At 34.5% G+C, this 23,096-nt stretch overlaps 1 protein-coding gene across 6 annotated transcripts in view; it reads left to right on the forward strand.

Moving 5' to 3' along the window:
• The window catches only part of LOC143354974 (proton-coupled amino acid transporter 2), a 120,680-nt gene extending 103,773 nt beyond the window's left edge, over window positions 1–16,907 (forward strand). For 5 of the 6 annotated variants that reach the window (XM_076789392.1, XM_076789393.1, XM_076789394.1 and 2 more), the window contains 6 exons: window positions 1,664–1,748; window positions 4,945–5,217; window positions 6,149–6,327; window positions 8,550–8,582; window positions 8,913–9,085; window positions 11,242–16,907. In XM_076789392.1, the coding sequence (XP_076645507.1) occupies window positions 1,664–1,748; window positions 4,945–5,217; window positions 6,149–6,327; window positions 8,550–8,582; window positions 8,913–9,085; window positions 11,242–11,483 (985 nt within the window). In that variant the 3' untranslated portion in view covers window positions 11,484–16,907. The remainder of the gene's footprint in view (window positions 1–1,663; window positions 1,749–4,944; window positions 5,218–6,148; window positions 6,328–8,549; window positions 8,583–8,912; window positions 9,086–11,241) is intronic. The other variant, XM_076789396.1, reaches the window with a different exon arrangement.
• The last annotated feature ends 6,189 nt before the right edge of the window (window positions 16,908–23,096 follow it).

Genomic DNA, 23,096 nt, shown 5'->3' on the forward strand with positions numbered 1-23,096 from the left:
GATAGTTCGGTGCAACGGTCATATCAAGAGACGTTTGTGACTGTTTGTTGCCCTGAACGAGATGAAATTCTCCCAAAAATTTATAAATATTCCTATAGATACGTTCAGAGCAACAAACGGTTAGCTATTCGAACTTTTCATTTATTGAGTAAAAACATTAGAAAACAATTAACGACATATTTATTTTATTGAACTGAATTTTATATTTTATTTAACATAATTTCATAATTAGAAATTTTTTACAAGAAGTTGACCGATGACATGTATTTAGTAGTAATACTATTGAATACATTTTATTACAAAATGTAATATACGAATTATAGAAAAAAATTAAATTATTTTATAACAGAAAAATAAACTTAATTCACAAAATATCTTGTTCATCACCATCATTTTCACCACCGCGCTTGACTTTATTATACAAATCATCATGTGCTGATGGTATGTATTTTGATACTAATGTTTTTACATCATCAAATTCTTATATTACATTTAATGTCGTTTTCCATTTTTCGCGAATACAGTCCGATCGCTTCTGTATGCTGTACTCGTATGACTATCTTTACTTGGCGCGAATGTCGAATAATGCACAAACTCTGGGCAACAAACGGTTATCTTATAGGTGACCGTATAGGTGACCATTTGTTGCCCCGAATGTTTACAGTCGCTCTGACTGTTTGTTGCTCCGAACGATTCGAAAATCTAAGTGGGTGGTCACATCGAAATCGAGCTGACCGTTTGTTGCCCTCAGCTCTTCATTTAGAATGTCAATTTTGTGTAAGTATTATTCAAACTAAAACTACTTTCAAGGATTTTTTATCAATTTCCATCATTTATAACATCAAAATGTTTTTCAACACAGTTCTAAGAAACTATCAAAAAATTCTATAACTTCTTCCATCTCTGATTTAAACATTTCTTGAAAAATTATTTCGGCTGTTTCTTTATGTGTTTTAACTAAAATATGAATGCTTCGAATTTATTGTTATACAATTGTTTGGGCACGGCGATTTACAAGAAACTCTCGGTATGATATTTCAACAATATTTCAAGATCATTCCAGGCATTTTACGCAGAAGTTGTATCTTCTTCTTCTTAGATAAACCTTACAAATATTTTCCACGTTTTTGTTAATTTGTTGTTAGGTTTTGTGAGCAAGTTTTTTTTTAACGGATATCATTCCATTTTATTGCTGTATAAATTTAACAAAACGAAACCAAAATTAAACGTGTGCGATGTAATTGCAAGTACGAACATCTTTTTGTAAAGCGAAATGCATAACAAATGGTTATTATTAAAAATCAGTATATATCATACAGGGGTCCCCAAAATGTTGCAATTCCTTGAAAGGGGTGATTCCTGAGACATTTGCAGCAATCCCGGAATCCGCCTGCTGTAGCCGCGCTCTGATTGGCCCGTATTTTGCGATAATAGTTCCTTAACAAAGCCACGGAGAACATTTTTGTAACGGTAGAAATTACTTAAAACGATAACCGCTTTTAAAGAAATACAAAATTTTTGGAACACCCTGTATATTACAATCATATATTTTCTCGTATCTTGACTTTTATAACTTACGGTAATCCCAGTGGTCCAGGATTGTTTTTTACGTTTACCTAACACTTTTTTGAAAATTATATTTTCGCTCGTTCCTTTGTTCCAGAAAAATGGTTAATGTATTTTTATGTGTCACGCAACTCGGATTTTGCTGCGTTTATTTCGTTTTCATTGGCAGGAATATGAAGCAGGTAGGTGTTCAACCTTATCAATATGCTTATATTTAAACATAATCCAGCCTAGGTTAGGGACCCAATTACTGTGCCTAAATTAATTATAATTATTTTTAAAGCATATTGAATATTAAAAAAAGAGATATTAAATTTTTTCATTAAAATCAGTTAATACATATGTTATATATCTCTTTTTTAATATTCATTATGCTTTAAAAATAAGTATAATTAATATAGACACAGTAATTAGTACCCCCACAGTAATTGGGTCCCTTACCCTACTTTGTATCATTCATCACAAGACTGCAGATTTTATGGGTTTATGGCAAGAATGACTGGTTTCAATATGAAACAGTGGAAAGAGTAAACGAATTTAAGAGTGTCAACACATTTATTACTATTTAATTAAATTACTAAAGACAGAAATAAGCTTTTATTTGGTTCCCACGCACTGCAAGTAATACAAACAATTTTTATTTTGCATAAAGCTCTACGTCTATTTATGTATCATTATTGTGTTTTGTAACACAATTCGTTGAGATATCTTAAGGTATTTTTCACTTTATTGAACTCTCAATCAGAGAACAATACTAAACAGGTTTTAGTATTACAGAATTCGGTGTATCCCGGTTATAAAAATTTCAAAGTGTGTTTAATTTTTCAATCTTAAAAAGTCCGACTGAACACAAAGGAAATGAAATAACTATGCTGAGACACTACGATGTAGGTCAGTGGTCTTCAAACTTTTTTGGCACGCGGACTATTCAAGATTATTTCTTCTTAACCTCTATCATTCTCAGAAAGAGAATTATCCAAAAATCGTTGAAGAGATACTAATACAATTTTTGAAAATTCTCTCGAATTTTTACTTCGATTTGAGAAACTTCAGGGCGGAACACGGTTCAAAGACGACTGGGCAGCAGCGGCGGACCGTTAATTTTGGGGCCCTGGGCTAACATTGTTTGGTGGCCTTCGCAATTACCCCAAATTAACTCAAGTACTACAAATTTTTGTCTAACTTATTTTTTCTTAAGTTTTGAATTTGAATTGTTTTTATTTTTATTTTTTTTTACCGTGGAGAGGACCCTTTGACTGAACCCTGAGCCCTTTTCTGGGCTGTGGCCCATAAAGCCCACGCATAGATCCGCCGCTGACTGGTAGGAGTCCAAAATCCGTAGAAATTATAGAATGATAAATCGAAAACATTATTCTTTCATATATCGTTCTAACTCTAAACTTACCAAGTGCTAACAGTAACTGATGTTTGATATCTCATAAAAATGACAAAATTTAATTTATTCAGACTTTGCGAGGTTCTTCTTATAATACAGAATGTCCTAAAAATGTTGCACTTCCTTGAAATGAGTGATTCCCTAATAACTTTAACTAACTTTAAATAACTTTTTCCTTTGAGAAAAGGATTTAAGCAGTTATCAACGAAAAACACAGACCTGCAAATGAATCAGATCTGCAAATGGTCCCGTTTAGCGTGGCATTAGCATTGGCCGAGCCGGAATTCGTCCGCTATTGTCGCGCACTGATTGGTCCGTGTTTTTCGTTAATAACTCGTTAACAAAGCCACGGAGAACATTTTCTCAAAGGAGAAGGTTTCTTCAAATGACCTTAGGAATTACCTCTTCCAAGGAAATACAACATTTTGGGGACACCCTGTATTGTATACTCTACTAAAGTGTGTATTGAGTCGTAACATAAATATGTTTGATCATGTTCGGTATTTTTTTATTTATTAATCAAATACAGAATTATATTTAATCAATTGCATAATTCCTGACTGAAAGTGGCTGCTTTTCAGTCACAGTTATGTGCATTTACATTAAACCATAACTATACTGGGGATTTCATGCATTTTCAATAAAAATGGCTAGGCGAAATACCAAACTGTAAAGACATTAAAGAAATTTAAGTATATTGTTAAATTCTGTTCAATTTGCTACAGTTAACAAAAGAAGAAGTACATTTTCTTTTAATTTCTCTTTCTTAAAACTTTTTATTTTGCATAAAGATACATAGGCTAGTCATAACTAGGTCATTAAAATTAGGACATATTTGTATTTGCAACTGAACGAATTTATGTTACAACCCAATAGAATACTGGTTATGAGTAGGTTTTTTAATTTCACCCTCTAAAAATATGAAAGAAAATCTCCATCACTAGACTACGATTTTCTATGCAAAATAAAAATTGTCTGCATTAATTGCAAGATATAGGAGTCACATAGACATTTAGATCTTTTCTTACCAATTTTAAGGAGTTGGAAATAATGCAGAAGTGTTCTCAATCTCTTTAAATGTCTTTACTATTTGACCTTTCATCTACCCCATTTTATACATTTACAGTTTTCTTTCGATATAAGATGACGAAATTTTTTTCGCCACAAGAACTGAGACAAGAAGAAAAAATCCGCTCGACATTGCTTATTGTCAGAACGAGAAGGTATGGCATATTTTATTATTTTCTAACGAAAGATATCACTGCACGACCGGCCACTTAATGGCATACCTGACAATTTTATGGGACCCATAGAGTGTCGGCCCTCTCAAGAACAATGTCAAGCCGAATAGATACTCCCATCCGTAATACGTCGAAAGCCGTCCTCAGTCATCGTCTTATATCGAAAGAAAACTGTATAATAAACATGGGTCGGTGCAATTTAATATAGGATAAAAATTAAAACGATTGAATAATAATGTATTCAAATTATTATGGAAGGAATTACACGTATATCTGACTCTTACCAAATAATACACAAAAATTTTGTTTTGCATAAAGATCCGCAGTCTACATATCGGATAAATGAATAATTGTAAAAAGTGTATACACTGTCTTCTGGATATATGTCCACAACACGGGTCTACCCAGGGACATATATCGACTAGAAGACAGCGAGACTCGAGCGGCCTCCACAAGTAAATATCATCGGAATTATACCATATTTGATATCATTTTTATTATAAAAATGCCGTGAATATGCTGGTGAAAGTGCCATAAAAAAATAATGAAGAATAAAGAAGTTTCGTTATTGGATTAGTAGTGGTTTACGTTAGTGGTATTATGTTACACTCCTCGGCGGCCGAGGTCTCTCGAGCTTCGTGACCACTCACGGGGTATACCCCGCGGCAGTGGGGATAATTCCGTGACTTTTATCACAGAGAAAACACTGTATTTAATGTATAATGTAATTTCTGCGGTTAGGTGTTGGACGTGTATGGTATTGAGATGGACGTCCATCAACATATGGCTGTGGTCCTGATCCCCATAATGCTGAGCACGTGGATCAGGAATCTGAAGTACCTCGTGCCCGTCTCGTCACTGGCAAATTTTCTAGTGACCGCGGGCTACATTGCCACTATGTATATAATGTGCCACGATCTGCCGTCCATTAGCGAAAGAGACTACGTAGCAAAGTGGCACGATCTCCCTCTGTTCTTTGGCACTGTGATATATTCTTTCGAGGGTATCACGTTGGTAAGCCTCCGCACATGCTCCTTCGCATTTATGTAACGTTTATTTTGGCAACCGGTAATTTCATCGCGAGTCCATCCTACGGAAACCGATTTGCCCGAACTTTTCGACGTGCATTCCGAAGACATTGATACGTACACACTATGAAAACTATTCAACCCTTTCACTGAGAAACTCGTATATAAAATGTATTGTTTATCTTGCTAAAAAAATTAAAAAAAAAATAGATTTTGGTCATTAAAATGAGGTAATATATAATATCTCATTTTAATATTTATTACGTTTTAAAAATAAGTATGATTAACACAGGCACGGTAATTGGGTCCCTTACCCTACCGAATTGTACATATTCTTGTTTTATTATGGAAAAATCGTCGTAGACCTTATAAACTCAACAAAAAATTATTTTGAGGAGATAAAACACGAAATAGATCTATAACAGAAATTAATAGCTGTAACTTGAAACATTAGACAGATTAAAGAAATTGAAGAGTATATTACTTTCGACCTACTAAAAATTCTCTAATTGGCGTCTGTTTCTTACGACGGATGCAAACAATTTTTATTCAGCTTAAAGATCTACAGTCTTGTTATAAGCATTCCATTTAAATTCTAATCTTTGAGCAGCAAGTTTAAATTATATTACAAATTCTAATTGATATTCCACTTTTGAAAGATCGAAGCAACATTTCTCTAAGCGAGACATAAACTCTAAGAGAATTTTTTTACAAACGAAAGATAATTATTTGTTTCGGCCTTTGTTTTAACACGTTGACAGCTAAATTTGCTTATCGTGTATGAAATGTAAAAATATTGAAATAGTAATTGACACCATAAATCTTAATTCCTCACTTTTTACTTTATTCAATACACTGCTGTGATTATATCCAATTATGTAATTTTAAATTAAATGATCGATACCGTTTCGTTTTAGGTGTTACCTCTAAAGAATGAGATGAAGAAACCAAGTAATTTCAATAAGCCGCTAGGTGTCTTAAATGTCGGTATGGTCATTGTGGGCGCCATGTTCGTCGGGATGGGTTTCATATCTTACTTAAAATACGGTGACGCAGTAGCAGGATCAGTCACATTAAATCTCGAAACGAAAGAAGTGTAAGTATAACTTTATTTTCCACGTGTCTATCTCTCAATATATTTATTTACTTTCACTCGGCCCAAATCAATTTTTTCGTATCAATATGTTAATTCTATATGTTAATCATTCACTAAATATTTACAATTTACACAATTCACTAGAACTACCAAACCAGTCAAAATGACAGGTCCCTAATTTTTTCTCCCACAATTACTGAAATTATAGAAATGTTTTCGGCAGAAATTTTTCGAATGAACCTTTTCATTCTTCATACACAGTTTCGCCATTATTACAAAGCAACATACAGCGAGTCCAACATGTATTTCAACACTATCCTATATAGTGTATATCCTATTCTCGAGAAAATGTCAATATTCAAATTGTGATAATTTCGTTCAAAAAATAGTATAACAGTATACAGTGTTTACTTGATGTATGTAGGTTCAAAACACGGGTCTAGCTAGGGACATATATCGGCCAGGAGATACTATATGTACTTTGATCCACGCCGAACATAGAAAAGGACAGCGAAGCGGCCTCGAGTGGCCTCAGTCGCTAAGGAGTCAGTAAATATCATAATACGGATCAGTAAATATTGTCGGAATTATGTCATATTTGACATAATTTTCATTAGAAAAATGCCACGAATATGTTGGTGAAAGTTCCATGAAAAAATAATGAAAAATAAGGAAGTTTTGTTATTGGATTAGTTGTGGTCTCCTGGTTTCACACCAAAATACCGGACGCCGTATTATGTTACACTCTTTGGCGACCGAGGTTTCTCGAGTTTCTTGGCCCCTCACGGGATATACCCCGCGGCAGTAGGTATAGTTCTGGGATTTTTATCGGCTAGGCATTTGGGATATAGAGAGAGAGAGAGAGAGAGAGAGAGAGAGAGAGAGAGAGAGAGAGAGAGAGACTGAAGACACTTTTTTGGTCCAAAACGTTACAAAATGAAACGTAGGTAAAATCAGTGAAAAATTTTCTTCGTGAATGAAACCACCGTAGATTTAAAGATCTCTCTTTTCTCTTTGCAGCGAAGGCTTAAGACTTGAACTACGATTTTTTCTAGTCGATTTATTGAACTTTCAAAGAAAAGTGTATTGTCATCTTTGCAATAATGTACAAGGCCTTAAAGCCTCGTACAGACCTGAACATTTCGACGAACATAGCGCCGAACAGCGAACGAAACGCAAAATCGACATTCATTTCGACGAACCGAACGGCGCGATCTTGCGTTTCGGTCGTTGTTCGGCGGGGCGTTCGGCGCAATGTTCGTCGAAATGTTCAGGTTTGTGCGAGGCTTACCCGTTTGCGTTCGTGCGCGGGGTCGATCCATCACTTGTCGGTTTTCCGACATACATCAAAAAGCCTCGTACAAACCTGAACATTTCGACGAACATTGCCCCGAACATTGCGCCGAACATTGCGCCGAAATGTTCAGGTCTGTACGAGCCTTTACAGCAAGGAAGGGAATTTTATCTGAATTGAGACAAGACCGTCCCAACTATAGCGCCCACTGTCCCCTTCCAATAAGCGCCGCTACTGTGGGGCAACGAAGACGCGAGACACCAGCGAACGCGATGAAGGTGCGCGCATAAAAGAGAGGTTGGCGGAAGAAGCAAGCAAAAAAAAATCGTAGATTTTTCAAGCAGTCGATTTATTTCGAAAAAAGTGTTTAATTTTACAGAGATTCAATTTGTAGCATTTTTCGACCAAAAACGTGTACCAAGTTTTTCACTTGCTATATCAAGCAGAAATATCTCAGAAAAAATAAATGATGGTAAAATGAGTCTAAAATATTGACAATATCTCGAGAATCGGATATTTAGTGTTCAAATACTTTTTTGATCGACTGTAGATCAGTGCATTTATTACTCAACAATTCTAGTGTTAAATTATCAGACAAGTGAACTCGTTTCAATCGCAATGTTACAGAATTGGTAAATTTTTGTCTTTCTTTTTATAAAATCTTTAATGGAAATATTTAGCAAGTGATTAGCAAGAACATTCTCTGTAGCCTAAGGATTAAAGCATAATGGCTTTATGTATTGATGTTAAATCGAAATCACTTTGCCGACTCTACAGTAGATTATTATGCGTCCAGGTGATAAATCGTTCTGCGTAATGAATAATCAAAATTCTCTCAAACAAATCAAACTGATACTGAAAAATAGCAAGACGCAAAACGTAGTTAAGAGAAAACTCTTTGTAACATAATTTTCTGTTGCATACGAAGGGTGGATGGAAAAATCGTCGTCGTGCATTCAAGGTTTCTACCATATAGTATTTTTTTCGAAGTGCTGTATTATTCAGTTGCTACTTACACTGAAACAGAGTTTTGGTGAATTTTTTCCCCCCTCCCGAACAAATCCTATTAACAAAAAACGGATATGCTACTCTGTTTTTTTCTCTCGGCGTGTTCGCCTAATCATGCATGCTGCGTCATTTTAACGTACGAGTTCTGATTTCGTGATAATTAATACATAATATATAAAATACCTATGCGAAGGATATTATGATACGTTTGACTATGTGACAATATGTACACCAGAGATTTATATGTAACCCTTGGATAAATGGGATTCTGTTTCTTTTGCAGTTTACCTCAGTGCATAAAAGTTGCCATCTCTTTAAGTATATTGTTCTCTTATGCACTGCAATTTTACGTTCCTGTCGCGATCATTTGGCCAGGAGTCGTGAATCAATTTGGTCCATTCAGGTGGCCAATTCTGGCAGAGACTATTTTCCGTTCTTCGTTATGTTTGCTCACATGTGAGTATAAAATATATTATACTTCCGTATTTCAACCATTTGCGGACGAGGATTTTTGAAAGAGTTAAATATATTTTCCTTATGGGGCTGAATCGTGCATGTATCGGTGAGACATTACTAATTCTCAATAATAAAATATTTTTGTTTTGAATTACTCTTTTGTGAAAATTTCTTAGTGTTCCAAAAATGTTGTACGTCCTTGAAAGGGGTGATTTTTGAGGTCATTTGAAGTAACTTTTTCCTTTGTGAAAATGTTCTGCGCGGCTTTGTTAAGGATTTATTAACGAGAAACACAGACCAATTAGAGATCGGATACAACTGAGCTTTGCGTTAACATTGGCCGAGCCGGAGTCCGCCCACTCGGATGCTCACTCTGATTGGCCCGGTATTTTTCGTTAATAACTCGAAAACAAAGCCGCGGAGAACATTTTCGAACAGGAAAAATTTACTTTAAATCACTTCAGAAATCACGCTTTTCAAGGAAGCACAACAACTTTGGGACACTCTGTATACAGTGACTCTTATTAATATTTGCACACTCCTAAAAAGACGATCACTTTTATAATATTGGACTACCGACTTGGATCTTTTTTTAAAGTTACAACAATTAGTTTGCTACATGATATGAAAAATTTTTGAATAAATTGCAGTTGGTCGAAATTACAGAGAAAAAAACTAAAAGTTGTTTACAACTGTCTTCGTGGGCCAATAAGGAGTGTGCATGATGACTGCAACGCCGCTAGTGGATAGAATGTGAACTATTGGCAGTGAAAACACATATTTCATATACTGTTAACATTATCTGTCAAGATTTGTTAACATCAACGAATTTGATACAAAAAACGCGACAATATTGTTGCATTAAAGGATGCAATCGCTTTGTGGCAAAAATAAGTGATACAAATGCTCGAGCTGTATCACTTTATCGTTTTCCTGCTGGTTCATTCCACGCGAAATCGGACACTTTTTGGAGTAATGTTTTTCGGATTTGAATATGTTGTAGTGTTTAGTGACCTATGATATCTTAAAAATTGCTGATTTTACAGACGTATAAAAAAACGGGTCACCCTTTTTTCATTAAATTACTTATAATTTAAGTCATTCTAGTCTTAACTAGAACTAACAAACCGATGAAAATGAGTTTTTAGGAGCCTATAGTGAAAACATAAAAGTATCTACTAAAAATGTGATTTGGAAAAAATATTTTTTCACCATTTATTTTGCAAATGGTTTAAACAAATGCAATGTTTTCATAGCAGATACCTTTTTAAAAATTTGAAAAAAATCAGGATATTGCCCCAAGTATCCCTTTTACGGACTTGCTTTTAAAAAGCGGACGTTTAAAAATTGTCGAAATTAAAATTATTTGAAGTGAACGCTGCATCGCAATATATAGTCTCAGATGGCCGGCGCGCGTCCAGCCGCTGCGTATAGTCTCATAATTTAATGAAAAAATGGTGTCACTTTTTTTAGACGTCTGTAAAACCAACAATTTTTAAGAAATCGAAAAATTCTTTGAGATTCGTTGATAGATGACTAAAGACTACAACATATTCAAATTTGAACAAAATCCGAAACATTACTCCAAAAAATGTCCGATTTCGCATGGAATGAACCTGCTTGAAGTGTGCATTCGATGTCAAAGAAAGCGAAGTCAAAAAAATCTCGTTTGAGCCACAACATCAGCAGTTATTGAACTTCTATTATCGACACACTTATATGTATTCAACGACGTTTAAAACGTGGTCAGCAATAAATAACATCCGACCATTCTTTTTAACGGATTCCCCGTAACCTTCAAACTGCACTGGCTGAAAACTAAATTTTTGTATTTTTTCAATATTTTTAACATGTATTTTTTAAATTCCCAAGAAACACATATACTATTTTTACTGCCAATTATTCCAAAAAATAACTGCTAGCGTCGCTACGAACACGATTCGCAACGCCGTCTATATGTAGTTGACGTACGATCCCTACATATTGTGAGTCAATTATACATACCAGAGGTATCCTCTCTGTACATACCCACTCTGAAAATTTCATCAAAATCGGTTATCGTTGCAATTTGCTACACTGTACTATGGTGTTTCATAGTATCTTCGGGGAACGTTTGCAGCTGTGAAAAAAAATTGACGATAGCTATTCTGTTGTAGTTATACTAGCAGAAGCGATACCCGAACTGGGCCTGTTCATATCGTTGGTGGGCGCAGTGAGCAGCACCGCGCTGGCTCTCATCTTTCCACCGATCATCGAGATGGTCGTTTGCTGGCAAAATGCGTCCCTCGGGATGTTCACGATGACGAAGGACGTCGTGATAGTGCTGATTGGACTGCTAGGTTTCGTCACTGGAACGTACGAAAGCCTCACCTCGATCGTTCGGGCGTTTAGCAAGTAATTAAGCTAGTGTTTGTAAAAAATCGAATCGTTAATCTTACTTGTACACGCGCGCGGAATCAACTGTACATGACATTTACGTGAACATAGGCAAATGATTGTTGGTAGAGTCGGGAATTCCTTCCTGGAAGGAACGCTCGCACAGTTGTATTATTATTAGTCGCACTTATAACTTCTTCTTTCTTTGATTAACATGAATCTTACATGTTCTTCGGCACGCTTCCGTCTTTATCTTTTCTACAAAATTGTTAATATGTTGCATATTTCTCGAACGTTTTTAACACGGAGAAAAAAATTGTTCCTAATCCGCCAATAACTAAGCATATCTTTAGAATACATTATTCTTCCACGAACAGGGTAACAAATCTCAAGTTTTCCACTTTCGGTATGTAACAATTTCAACAAGTTCACTACCAGCGTTCATTGCAAAGTACTTTGCTGCAGGTGCAAATAATAGGAGTCAGATGAACATTTCTTTCTTTCTTCTATGATTTCAATAAGTCAGTATCTCTAAAATTCTTTGAATTTTTACACTGTTTTGAATTTCGCCAACTCATTTTTATCATGAATGCATAAAATCCACTAGTTATATTTTAGTAAACACAACATATCCTCTTATGAAATATGAATAAAAATACTGTCACAGGAAAAAAAAACTGAATAGATCAAATGCAAAACAGTGAATCGTTGAAAGAATTTTACTGTTGTACCATTATTGACTTGTTAAAACTATTGAGAAAAGGAATAGGTGTTTATACCCAGTTAGCCAAATGTTGTTTCAAGCAAATTTTGTGCAATGTTTGTATCATACTTTCCGAGCAAAAGACTTGTCCATTTGTTACAAAACCCTGCTTGGAACAGAATTTGGTCCCTATTTTGTATTAATTTGGCAGCAAAACTTGTCGACAAATTCCGAGCAAAATGCAGACACAGATGGATCGGACTTTGTAGACAAATTTTAGTGGCAAATTCATAGCAAATTGCTTACTCAGTAGCTCTTGTATCTTACAGATAATACCAGCAATTTTTATTTTGCATAAAAATCCGCAATCTGGTTATAATTCTAAACAACGACGTGTATAAAATTAATTTGAGTTTCTTTACATGAAGAAACAAAAGAATAGTTGTCAAAAATGAATGACTCTGGTAGGGAATGTGTCAATGCCATTAGTTGGAAAACAATGAATATGCACATGAAAATTTGTAACTCCTTTTGTATGTTGAGAAGAAAATAATAGAAGATAGAGAAAATCCTTTTAATGATGTTCATTGCGATCATAGCAATCGCCTGTTCAAGTGAGTTCACGATGTTAGTTGTTTGTGTCCCGAAAGCGACATACTAGCCATAAGATTATGCCGTAGTAACATAGACTGTTCGTTGTAAGGTATAAACCAGATCCTATTGTAAAAATAAAATCGACTGTAATTACCGTGATATGTAACTCTAATGAACTGGAGGAAAAAAAGAAGAAAAAATAGCGAAGAAGTAGAGAAAAATTGAAAAAGAAACCAGACAAATGGTTTTGCAGTCGTTATGAATTTTTATTATACTCGACGATCGTGTGATATAAAAGACAAAAAGGGAAGACTCTTTGTTTTTTTACTGAAAACGCAGAATATAATTCTTTCGGTTTTTGAATCACGTTGTTCCTGTGAGCAGAGAATTCTGTCGCGGTCGCGTTAGGGTGTCGTATTATTCCCAAAATTTTTGTAACTTTTAATCTAAAGTTTATCTTTGCTGAGAGTGTTTCTCGTGTATTCTCTTCGCCTGAATGCGAACGATCGATCACCCCGAGCAACGATTATCATTTATCGATTGGTATTGATACGCCTCCCACGCATACATATGCGCACATTGTTGTCGTTATATCATTTATTGTAAGGACTTCCGATTTTATGATACTCTTGAGAAAGCTTGCAGGACGTTTTCATGGCAGATGAACGCTTTTTTAACCCTCGGCGAATTGTCAGTGGTTTACATGGTCTATTTGGACCCGCTATAGTCATTACACAATTAATTTTCATCATACTTCCCGGTAAAATTGTTCTTCCGTTTAACGTTTGTGCACTGTTCAGATAACTATTGAGTTATGTCCACGCTGAAGCAGCATCGAACGACCTATGGTCGCCTCTTGTTGTACATGCAACATCAACTAAAAGTTAAATTAAATCAAAGTTGATATTTGATTAACGCTGGGTTAATGGGTTCTAATATTTATAATTTACGACTATTCAGATTCTAAAGTTGTTTTCTTTAGGTATATAATATTATGCAAAAATGGCTAAAAATTTGGATAGATTCATCTTGGTTATTTTTATACAGTCATATAAAATAGTAATTTTTATAATGACAATACTCATTTGATCCGTAAACCTACTTGTTAAGTGATTATTCTCCTATGAAATAAAATTATCAAACTACTGTAGATCAAACAATTTAATGTTTTGAACATATGTTTCATTATTAAACTGCGGAGTTTTATGCAAAATAAGATTAGTCAATTGTGAGAAACCGAAGGTAAATGAAAATTTATTTCCTCTTTTAATCATTTGAAAGAGTCAAAGTTAATCTAACAATATGTCCTTAAATATTTCTAATCTCTTTCCAGTTTTGCATTTGATCAAAATTTTACATTTTTGTCATAAGTGCATAAAATCCAGTCTTTTATGTTTCAAGAAGGTACAAATCTCAAATTTACTAAGTATCTAATTTTTACGTAATTATATCTTTAATATGTTACTTGCATTAGTGCATTATTCTCACAATGAAATAGTTGGGATGGCTCAGATTGTTGTGGTCAGCTGAAAAAGAAAAATCAAAGGTGGTTGTCCATCGTACTGGACATTTCACTTATGAAACTTTATTTTAATTTTTTCGCTTATAAACTTTATTTTGTATTTTATGTTGTAATAAAGCAAACAAAACGTATTTTGATAAATTGTTAAGACTCTTTCATCATGAAAAGTTTAATCTCTATAAACGATAAAACACTTATTGAGAATATTCTCATAATTCTAGTACAACAAACAAAGCTATATGTCTATTTTATATGTATGTAAAATTTGAGACATTAGTTAATCCTGTATTGAAAATTCATAGACGTCAATTTGCAAAATACTGTTTCAAGGAAAGTGGTCGAAATCATAGTAATTTTGTCGTTTATTAGAACTGGAGTATACAATTTTGTGAACACAGTGTTGAGGTGCTAACAAATGTAATAAAAAAATCCATTTTTTAGGCCTTTAATGAGGAATATTCTGTTAAGGAAGAAAAATTTTTATTAATTCAATTTATTTATTGATATTGATTGCAGTATATGATATACAGTATTTTTATTAATTTATACGTTTTCTAAATTAATCTGAACAATGCACAAGTGCTAAGATGTACACTATATGAAAAGAAATGAAGTGTTACATACACTTGCTGTTTCTAGGTGCTATAACTTATTCTTTCTGACGATGTTATAATGTAATGTAATGTTTAATAAAACACAGTCTTTCTATTACAGTGAAACGTGAAAATGCAATAACGAAATATTACTTGAAGCGTATTAAACCAAGGAATTACAGTAACCAATCAGTATTTAATTGTAATTAATAGGAAATATTGTAACCACACCGTATTCATGTTATGTGTACAAATGCATGTTTAAGAAATTTTAGCGAACAGCGATGTTTCAAACACTTGAGGGGTAGTGTTTTGTTTCTACGATGCTGTCAAATCAATTTTTTGTAATGACCATCTACAGACTACGGATCTTTAAACGAATGTCCATTTCCATTGATATTAAAAAAATATATATATTCAAGAGACTCCTTGCGATAAAAATAAAGTAAAAATGTTATAAATCTTTTTTAATTTATGCGTTTTATTGTCATTTATGAATTTACAAATACGACAAATACACGAAGATCTGCAGTCTAAATAGTCACGAATTTAGTATAGACTGGTACAGTCTATTACGTATTCTCGACACCGAAATGCAGCACACAAAGTACATATTTTAATTTAGAATTACTATAATTGTATACTGCGAGCACACAGGGTAATACATTATAAAAGTCTTGCGGTCGGGAATATACAGTAATCGTTGCAGATATAATCACTGCATTCGTCGAATGAGGGTTAAAGGGTTGAGTCGTTATTGTAAGCGGTCGATGTAACATCAATGTCAATGATACATTTAATTTATTTCAGTCAGTTGAAGGAAAACTGGCGACAAATTGTACATGTTGTGACAGATAGACGAACACGCGCTAATCAATACTGTATTTTATGTATACAAATTAAACAATATTATACATAATGGCCCAAAATTTTGTACTTCATTGAAAGAGGAGATTACTGGGGTCATTCGAAGTAACTTTTTCCTGTGCGAAAATGTTTTCCGCGGCTTTGTTTAGGAGCTATTAATAAAAAACATGGACCAATCACAGCGCGGTTACAGTGGAGGGATTCCGGCTCGCCGACGGATCCCACTGAGCGCGACGTTGGCATTGGCCGAGCCGGAATCCGCTCGCTATAGCCGCGCTGCGATTGGTCCGTGTTTTTCGTTAATAATTCCTTAACAAAGCCGCGGAGAACATTTTCGCAAAGGAAAAAGTTACTTCAAATGGCTCTACGAACCTCCCTTATCAAGGAAGTGCAATTTTTCTGACACCCTGTATAGTACCAAGAGAATATAATATGTTAAAAGAAAGAAATATAAAAAAGGCGAAGATATAACAGCGTAAAAAATTGCGACACCTACATATATTTTCGGATTGTAAAAGCCAAAAAAGTTACTGATATGTGCTTCCATTTTTAATTTATTCATTGTATAGCTATTATTGTATAATCTGTTTGTAATGAAGAATGATCGTGCAAGCCGGCGGTTTTGATCAAGTATGTAAAACAGGAATAGATTTATGCAAACAAAAAGAAACCTGTGGAAATTACAAATACAGAATTACTGTTGTAAAAATAACACTTTTCAGTAACACATAGATTTAAGGTCTTGTTTTTCGTTGAAGATGTTTTTGATATTTCTTACTATTCAAGGAATCGTTTCCTTCGATTACACAGCTTTCGAAACTGATGATGGACTCCTACGACTATCCGTGAGTGTATTGTACCGATTTAGTATTAATTCTTTAAGCGACACGTCCATGTAAAATGTCGGGGGCACAGATTATTGTGTCCGCTGTCGAGTACAAATTCTCTCAGGGATACTTTATATACATATACGATTAGATGTTCAGACACGTTTTCTCCTTTAGGTGTTAGCCGTGTAGCGTAACGTTTTTTCAGTTCTTCTTGGTCGTTGGATGATAGTCAATAAACATGAAAGTGACGGAACGCATTGTCTGTTGATGTACCAATCTGTTCAGTGCTGGCTCTGATCGGTTAAACAATACGCAAATAAAATGTTTGAAAAATTGACTCTTTCTTTCGAGTGGAGGTCAGACAGGAGAGAGCAAATATGTTAAACGTAGAAAACATCAACATGTTTTAGTTGTATGTTTGAACTTGACGTATACAGGGTGTCACAAAAATGTCGGAAAACCTTGAAAGGGATAGTTCCTGAGGTCATTCCAAGTATCTATTTCCTTTACGAAAACGCTCTACGCGGCTTTGTTTTCGAGTTACTAACGAAAAATACGGACCAATCAAAGATCGGCTGTAACGGACGGACTCCGGCTCGGCGACAGATCCCGCTGAGCGTAGCATTGCTATTCGCCAGATTCCGTCCTCTGTAACCGCGCTCTGATTAGTCCGTGTTGTTTCGTTAATAGCTTCTTAACAAAGCCGCGAAGAACATTTTCGTAAAGGAGAAAAATTACTTCAAATTACCTCAGGAAGCACCCTTTTCAAGGTTCTCTGGCATTTTTGGGACACCCTGTAGATTACAGTTCCAGAAAAGTGTTACTAATAATGTACTATTTGAACTTTTAACTTTGTTGTCGATATTGTAGTATACACAGCTCTTGCTAAATATTTATTTTAACAATAATGCGGATTCATCACATAAATAAGTCGGTGCAATTTCAAACGGTAGAAAAACTAAAAGTAATAACATTTTACTAAATAACTCTCGATTGAAGAATGAATTTCGTGTCAACAGTATCATAAGTTAGGATGAGGATCGTTTCACCGATAAATGGGCATTTATAATATTGAACATGATTATTATTATATTTCTATACAAATTCGATATCTTATCATTTCAGTTTTTGCATTATAATGCAGCGTTGTTGTGCAGTTATAATAATTCAAAACGTTCATATTCGTTTCTCCTGAAATCGTGGTTTTTTAGTTACATCACTGTTTATAGCCAGTATCGCCAGATCAAGACTTGTGCCCCCACTCTAACTTCCCCTTCTACCGCATTATTCCCCACGCTTCGCGGCCTGGTCACGTAAAGCATATCGTCTCTGCCGTGCATACTCTGGTATTGATAGAGAGAGGGTAAGTTTTTCCCCTCAATTCGTGCTCCTTCCCCTCCCACGTAGTTGTTAATAAGGTTTAAATGAAAAGTGTTACAGTCAACTTTACAGGGACATGAGGTCGTCATTTTTGTACCATAAAACAGTGAAAAAAATTATCCATCAATTTTGAATTTTGAATTTCCTTTTAAAGAGTGGCTTCAATCTACAAATCTGTAGGAGATTCATTCGCGACAAAAATTCTTTTGAAAATTATTTTTACAGAGTTCTCAATTTATAGCATGTTTTTAGGAGAAATGGATCTTCAGTTTCTCATGTTCAAATACTCTTTGGACCCACTGTATGTAGCTTGGGTTATTCTAATGCCGGGCAGCACAATTTTTATTTAATGCGCAACACAATCGGTTCAGGGAAACGCAGATCAACTTTCAAAAGGTAACTGTAAAGTCCAGATTTCCCATCATAAGGACGCGTTGGAACGAAAGTAGAAAAAAAGCTAAACTTCATAGAGTTGTTCCAATTTCTAAAATTTGGAAAGAAAAACAGCAACTTCAATTTTTCACTTCGTTTGATAGTGAAAAAAGTTCAAGTGCGTAATACAGTGTTTAATCAATATATGTTCAAAACACGGGTCGAGCCAGGGACATATATTGGCTAGGAGATACTACTCTTTGATCCATGCCGAACGTAAAAAAGGACAGCGGAGCTCGAATGGCTTCGGTCACCGAGGAGTGTAAGCATAATTTCGTTAAAGTTGTAAACAAAATGAATAAATGTCTATGAAGCTCCTGTATCTTGAAATTAAGGCAGACAATTTTTATTTTTCTCGAAAATTAACATAATCTAGTAACTTTCAATTTTACAGTATTTGTATTAGCATCAATAATCTGTTCGTTAAATCGAAAATCTGCTATTGCTATTAAGAAGTGACTATAAGATAATTAAATAATAATAATGTCTAATATTTAAATTGAATAATAATTGTTAAGTTCAATATTGATCGGAGATGTGTAAATATAATATATGTAGAACAAAAAAAATGGAAGTAATAGTGATATATAACAGTTTGTGTTACTGAATATATTTCATAAGTTTTAAATGTGTACATTCAAAAAGAAAATTTTCAAAGTCTTCTAAAAGACAACTGTATTGAAAATTACCCTAATAGATTGCTTAATGTAATATTAATTATTTATTAATTTTTCGTTAAAATTCAAACATCAAAGAAAATATTTGGAAGATGTTTTTATCATTCACTAATTATATTTTTAAAATAATTTAAATTAATAATATTTTTAAATAATTTTTGTCGGCCCTTTATGTTTGTAGTGTAACATAATAATTTACACATTGTTTAGATCAGTATAAACATTCTGAAGTTATCAACCATTGATTATTTCTATGTAAGTTTGACACAGCCTCGATGTTGATATCTAACAACAAACTGGTATATTTTCTACATGTAAAATAATAAACCAAAGTAATATTTTCCTAAAAACTGAAAGTATAATTTTTAGTTGAACAAAAATGGATTGCATGTTGCTAAAGGTATATCTCTAACTTTAAGTTACAAAATTTATGCTAATCATTATCGCTTTCAGTTCGAAAAAACAAATGTCTTTCAACTAAATATTATAATTCCATTAATAAGAATGTTGGACATATATAAAGTCACCAAGCACGAATTTAGTCCTGATGAATTTTGCATTGCTCTGTTCGCTGGAGAAGAGCCAACTAGAAAGTGTCAAATCAACTATAACTTGGTTCAAAATTGTCGCAGCCACCCGGAAGAGTTTAAGGTTAAAGATGCCGTTACGAAACATTATTAATAATAATGTATAATTTCATACCCGTTTCCACAGAGTTTACCGGTTCCGATTCAGGACGTTATCATCGATTTATTTATGAATATCGTTCGTTATGAAAATTTATTCGAAGGGATAAGCAATAATTTTTTAAATAAACGTCGTCGTCATTGTGGCGACAAGTTGAATGAAACTATGGGTATGTGATATGACGTTATAAAGCAAAGTATTTGATTCCACAAATAAGTGTTTAATGATCTTATATGTATAAGGAAATTAAAAGGCAAGACAAAATTTACTTTACGTCTTAATTAACAATTGAAACAGGCCATTTGAATAACTCGGTTGCTGTGCATGATAGAAAAAATGCGTCAGACATGCGGATTTTGATCTACAGCTGTTAAAATGTTTTGTCTTTGTCTATTATTGATTGCTGTTTTAGATCGTTTACGTGGTTTCTTATCCACATTTCCAGTTTCTTGAAAAGCTCTGATAATGTTAGTGAAGACAGACCGTGTAGGTGTAGCACGTACGAGAAATCTTTCAGCATATAAACGTACTGCTTCTTTTACAATTTAGCGACATTCGCCGTAAATGAAAACCATATCCACCTTCCCCGCTTTTGTATAACGCCTTATTAGATAGTATGTAGAAAAGTATATTGTTCTGATTTAAAAAACGGAGTTGATCTTCACATGTCCTCTACGCGTCCAAAAAGCCACCTATCAAAAAGCTATTAACATGGAATCATGCCACTCTCGAAACCACACAAGTTCCGCTGACCCATTTTTTTCTATCACCAACAGCAACCGAATTATTCACGTGGCCTGTTTTCCGGTACCCCACCCTATATTTAGGGTGTTCGACTATAGGTACGAGAAAATTTAAGGGGTTGTTCTCCATGACAATATAAGACCAAAATGAAGAATAAAAAATATGCGATTTCGACTTCGTCCTCTAGTTATTAACTGATAAAGATCCGGCTAAAATACGGCAACCTGACCAACAGAGGTGTCCGTGAAAATGTTTTAAGGGCCCGGGGTAGTCACGTGACTTTTTAATTAATAATTTCCATTCACAGCCTTCAGACACAGACTTAAGCTCAGTCTTGGTTTTGATCCGACGGGTCTTAAGTCTGTGACTAAACTTGTCACATTTTTTGCTCTGTATTATCGATATTATGAATTCTGACGCTAGAAACGTGCTTCAAGTTTTCGCCTTTATTTCGCAACAGAATCAAGACAAATTATAGCTCAATTTATAGCTGGAGATATTTTCTAGTGCGCGCTGGTCTCGACATCATCCAGAAAACCCATCCAATGGCATAAAAATGCTTGGATTCCACGGCATGCACATCGTCAATTTTTGGCCTACTTCGAACGCTTATATTACCAAATATCTGCATAATCTCGGCAGCTCCTGACCAGCGCGCACTAGATTGAACCTTCCTCTTTCGAATGAACCCTCTACCAGCGACAAAATATTCTTATTTAAGGTCAAAAACTTGAAGCACGTAAAACCATTTTTTTACGGTAATGTAGTCATTCTACCTTATCGCGAATGTACGGAGACCGGCCCCTTAAAGATTTACAAATTAATCGTTGGACGACATTGAACCTGCACACTCATTCAAATCCATAAGGATATTTCTAATATCCGACCTATGGAATTATCGAGTAGAAAGGATCAATGCTTTTTCACTTTACAATCAGGCTCATATAAGTAATTTACCCGTGATCATTATAAACTGGTTTGCATATATTCATTGTGCATAAATATTGAATGAAATCCTCGCAAGTGCAAGTATTCACATAATTCCCCATACTTGTTTACGTGACTGTCCCGCGCCTCTATGACATATGAAACGTACACTTCTGGTGGCTCGCCGCGGTCGGGAAACACGTCGTAATTCGTGTGCCCTATACGTTATCTGTCAACGTCACAGCTATGAAATGCTGCCGACGAGACCCCACTATTCTTTGATGCAGTGCCGAACGTAGAAGAGGACAGCGAAGCTCGAGAACTTCTTCATTTTTCATTATTTTTTATGGGACTTTCACCAACATATTCGTGGCATTTTTCGAATGAAAATGAAACCAAATATGATACGATTCCGATGATATTTACTTGTGTAATGAAGATTAAAATTTCGGACAAAAGGACAGCGTACGGGACAGAAAGAGACGCGATGAGTCGAAGCGTTCGGGAAAGATGAAAGACTGGCGTAAGCTCAAGCCTTTAAATCGAAACTCAAACTTTTTTATTATGAATTAGTTTTTTAACGTGACTTTCACCAATATATTTGTTCAATTTTTCTGATTAAAATGATACCAAACACGATATCATTCGGATCATATTTACACTAATTTTTCGTTAATAAAATTTTAATGGGAACGTAACATGGGGTCAGCTACATCAGTGAGGCAACACTAATGCAGTGACGGCACTTTTTCATTTTTAATGATTCTTTTATGAAACTTTTAAATAGGTTTCCTCATCATTATTCTTCTAGGTGCTAAATCTACATAATAGAAAAGAAATCTAAACGATTGATGTGGATGACGACCATCACCATTCAACGGAAAACACTCTTTCATTTCAGTCTCTTTGTCATTTACCGTTGTTAGCACGCGAAGGCATAGTGCTGCCAAATTGTTGTCAATTCTAAATTGCTAAATTCCGTTTTTCTTAGTGTTTCAGTTATTAAAATTACAATTTTACTCTACTGACTGTCATTTATTTAATCCGATTGGGACGCGTACACTCAATGGTCCTCTATTGTTGTTGGACATTGGAGAGGACGAAACAAAACCGTCTTCGTCTGTCACCAAAACTTACTCCAGCGTCAATTAAAAAAATATATGTAGTTAGAAAGATTTTAATCAGAGAAATGTTATAAATATGATGGTAAAAGTCTTATAAAAGAATCATTAAAAATAAAAAAACGAAAAATTAGTTTAAATATGATTCGAATGATATCGTGTTTGCTATCTATTTTAATCATAACAATTGCACAAATATATTAGTGAAAGTTTCGTAAAAAAATAATTAATAATAAAAAGTTTCAGTTTTATTTAAAGGCATGGCTCACGCGGGCCTTTACCCTGTAACGGCAGCCGCGACTCTCCGCGTCTCTTTCTTTCGTACGCGAAACTTTAATCGTTCATTACACAAGTAAATATCATCGGAATTATGTCATATTTGGTATCATTTTCATTAGAAAAGTGGCACGAATATGTTGGTGAAAGTCCCATAAAAGAAATAATGGAAAATAAAAAAGTTCTCGAGCTTCGCTGTCCTTTTCTATGTTCGGCAATGCATCAAAGAATAGTAGGATCTCGTCGGCAGCATTTCCCCGCTGTGACTTTGACCTGTAACGT

The sequence above is a fragment of the Halictus rubicundus genome, chromosome 6, assembly GCF_050948215.1.
Source record: "Halictus rubicundus isolate RS-2024b chromosome 6, iyHalRubi1_principal, whole genome shotgun sequence".
NCBI lineage: Eukaryota > Metazoa > Arthropoda > Insecta > Hymenoptera > Halictidae > Halictus > Halictus rubicundus.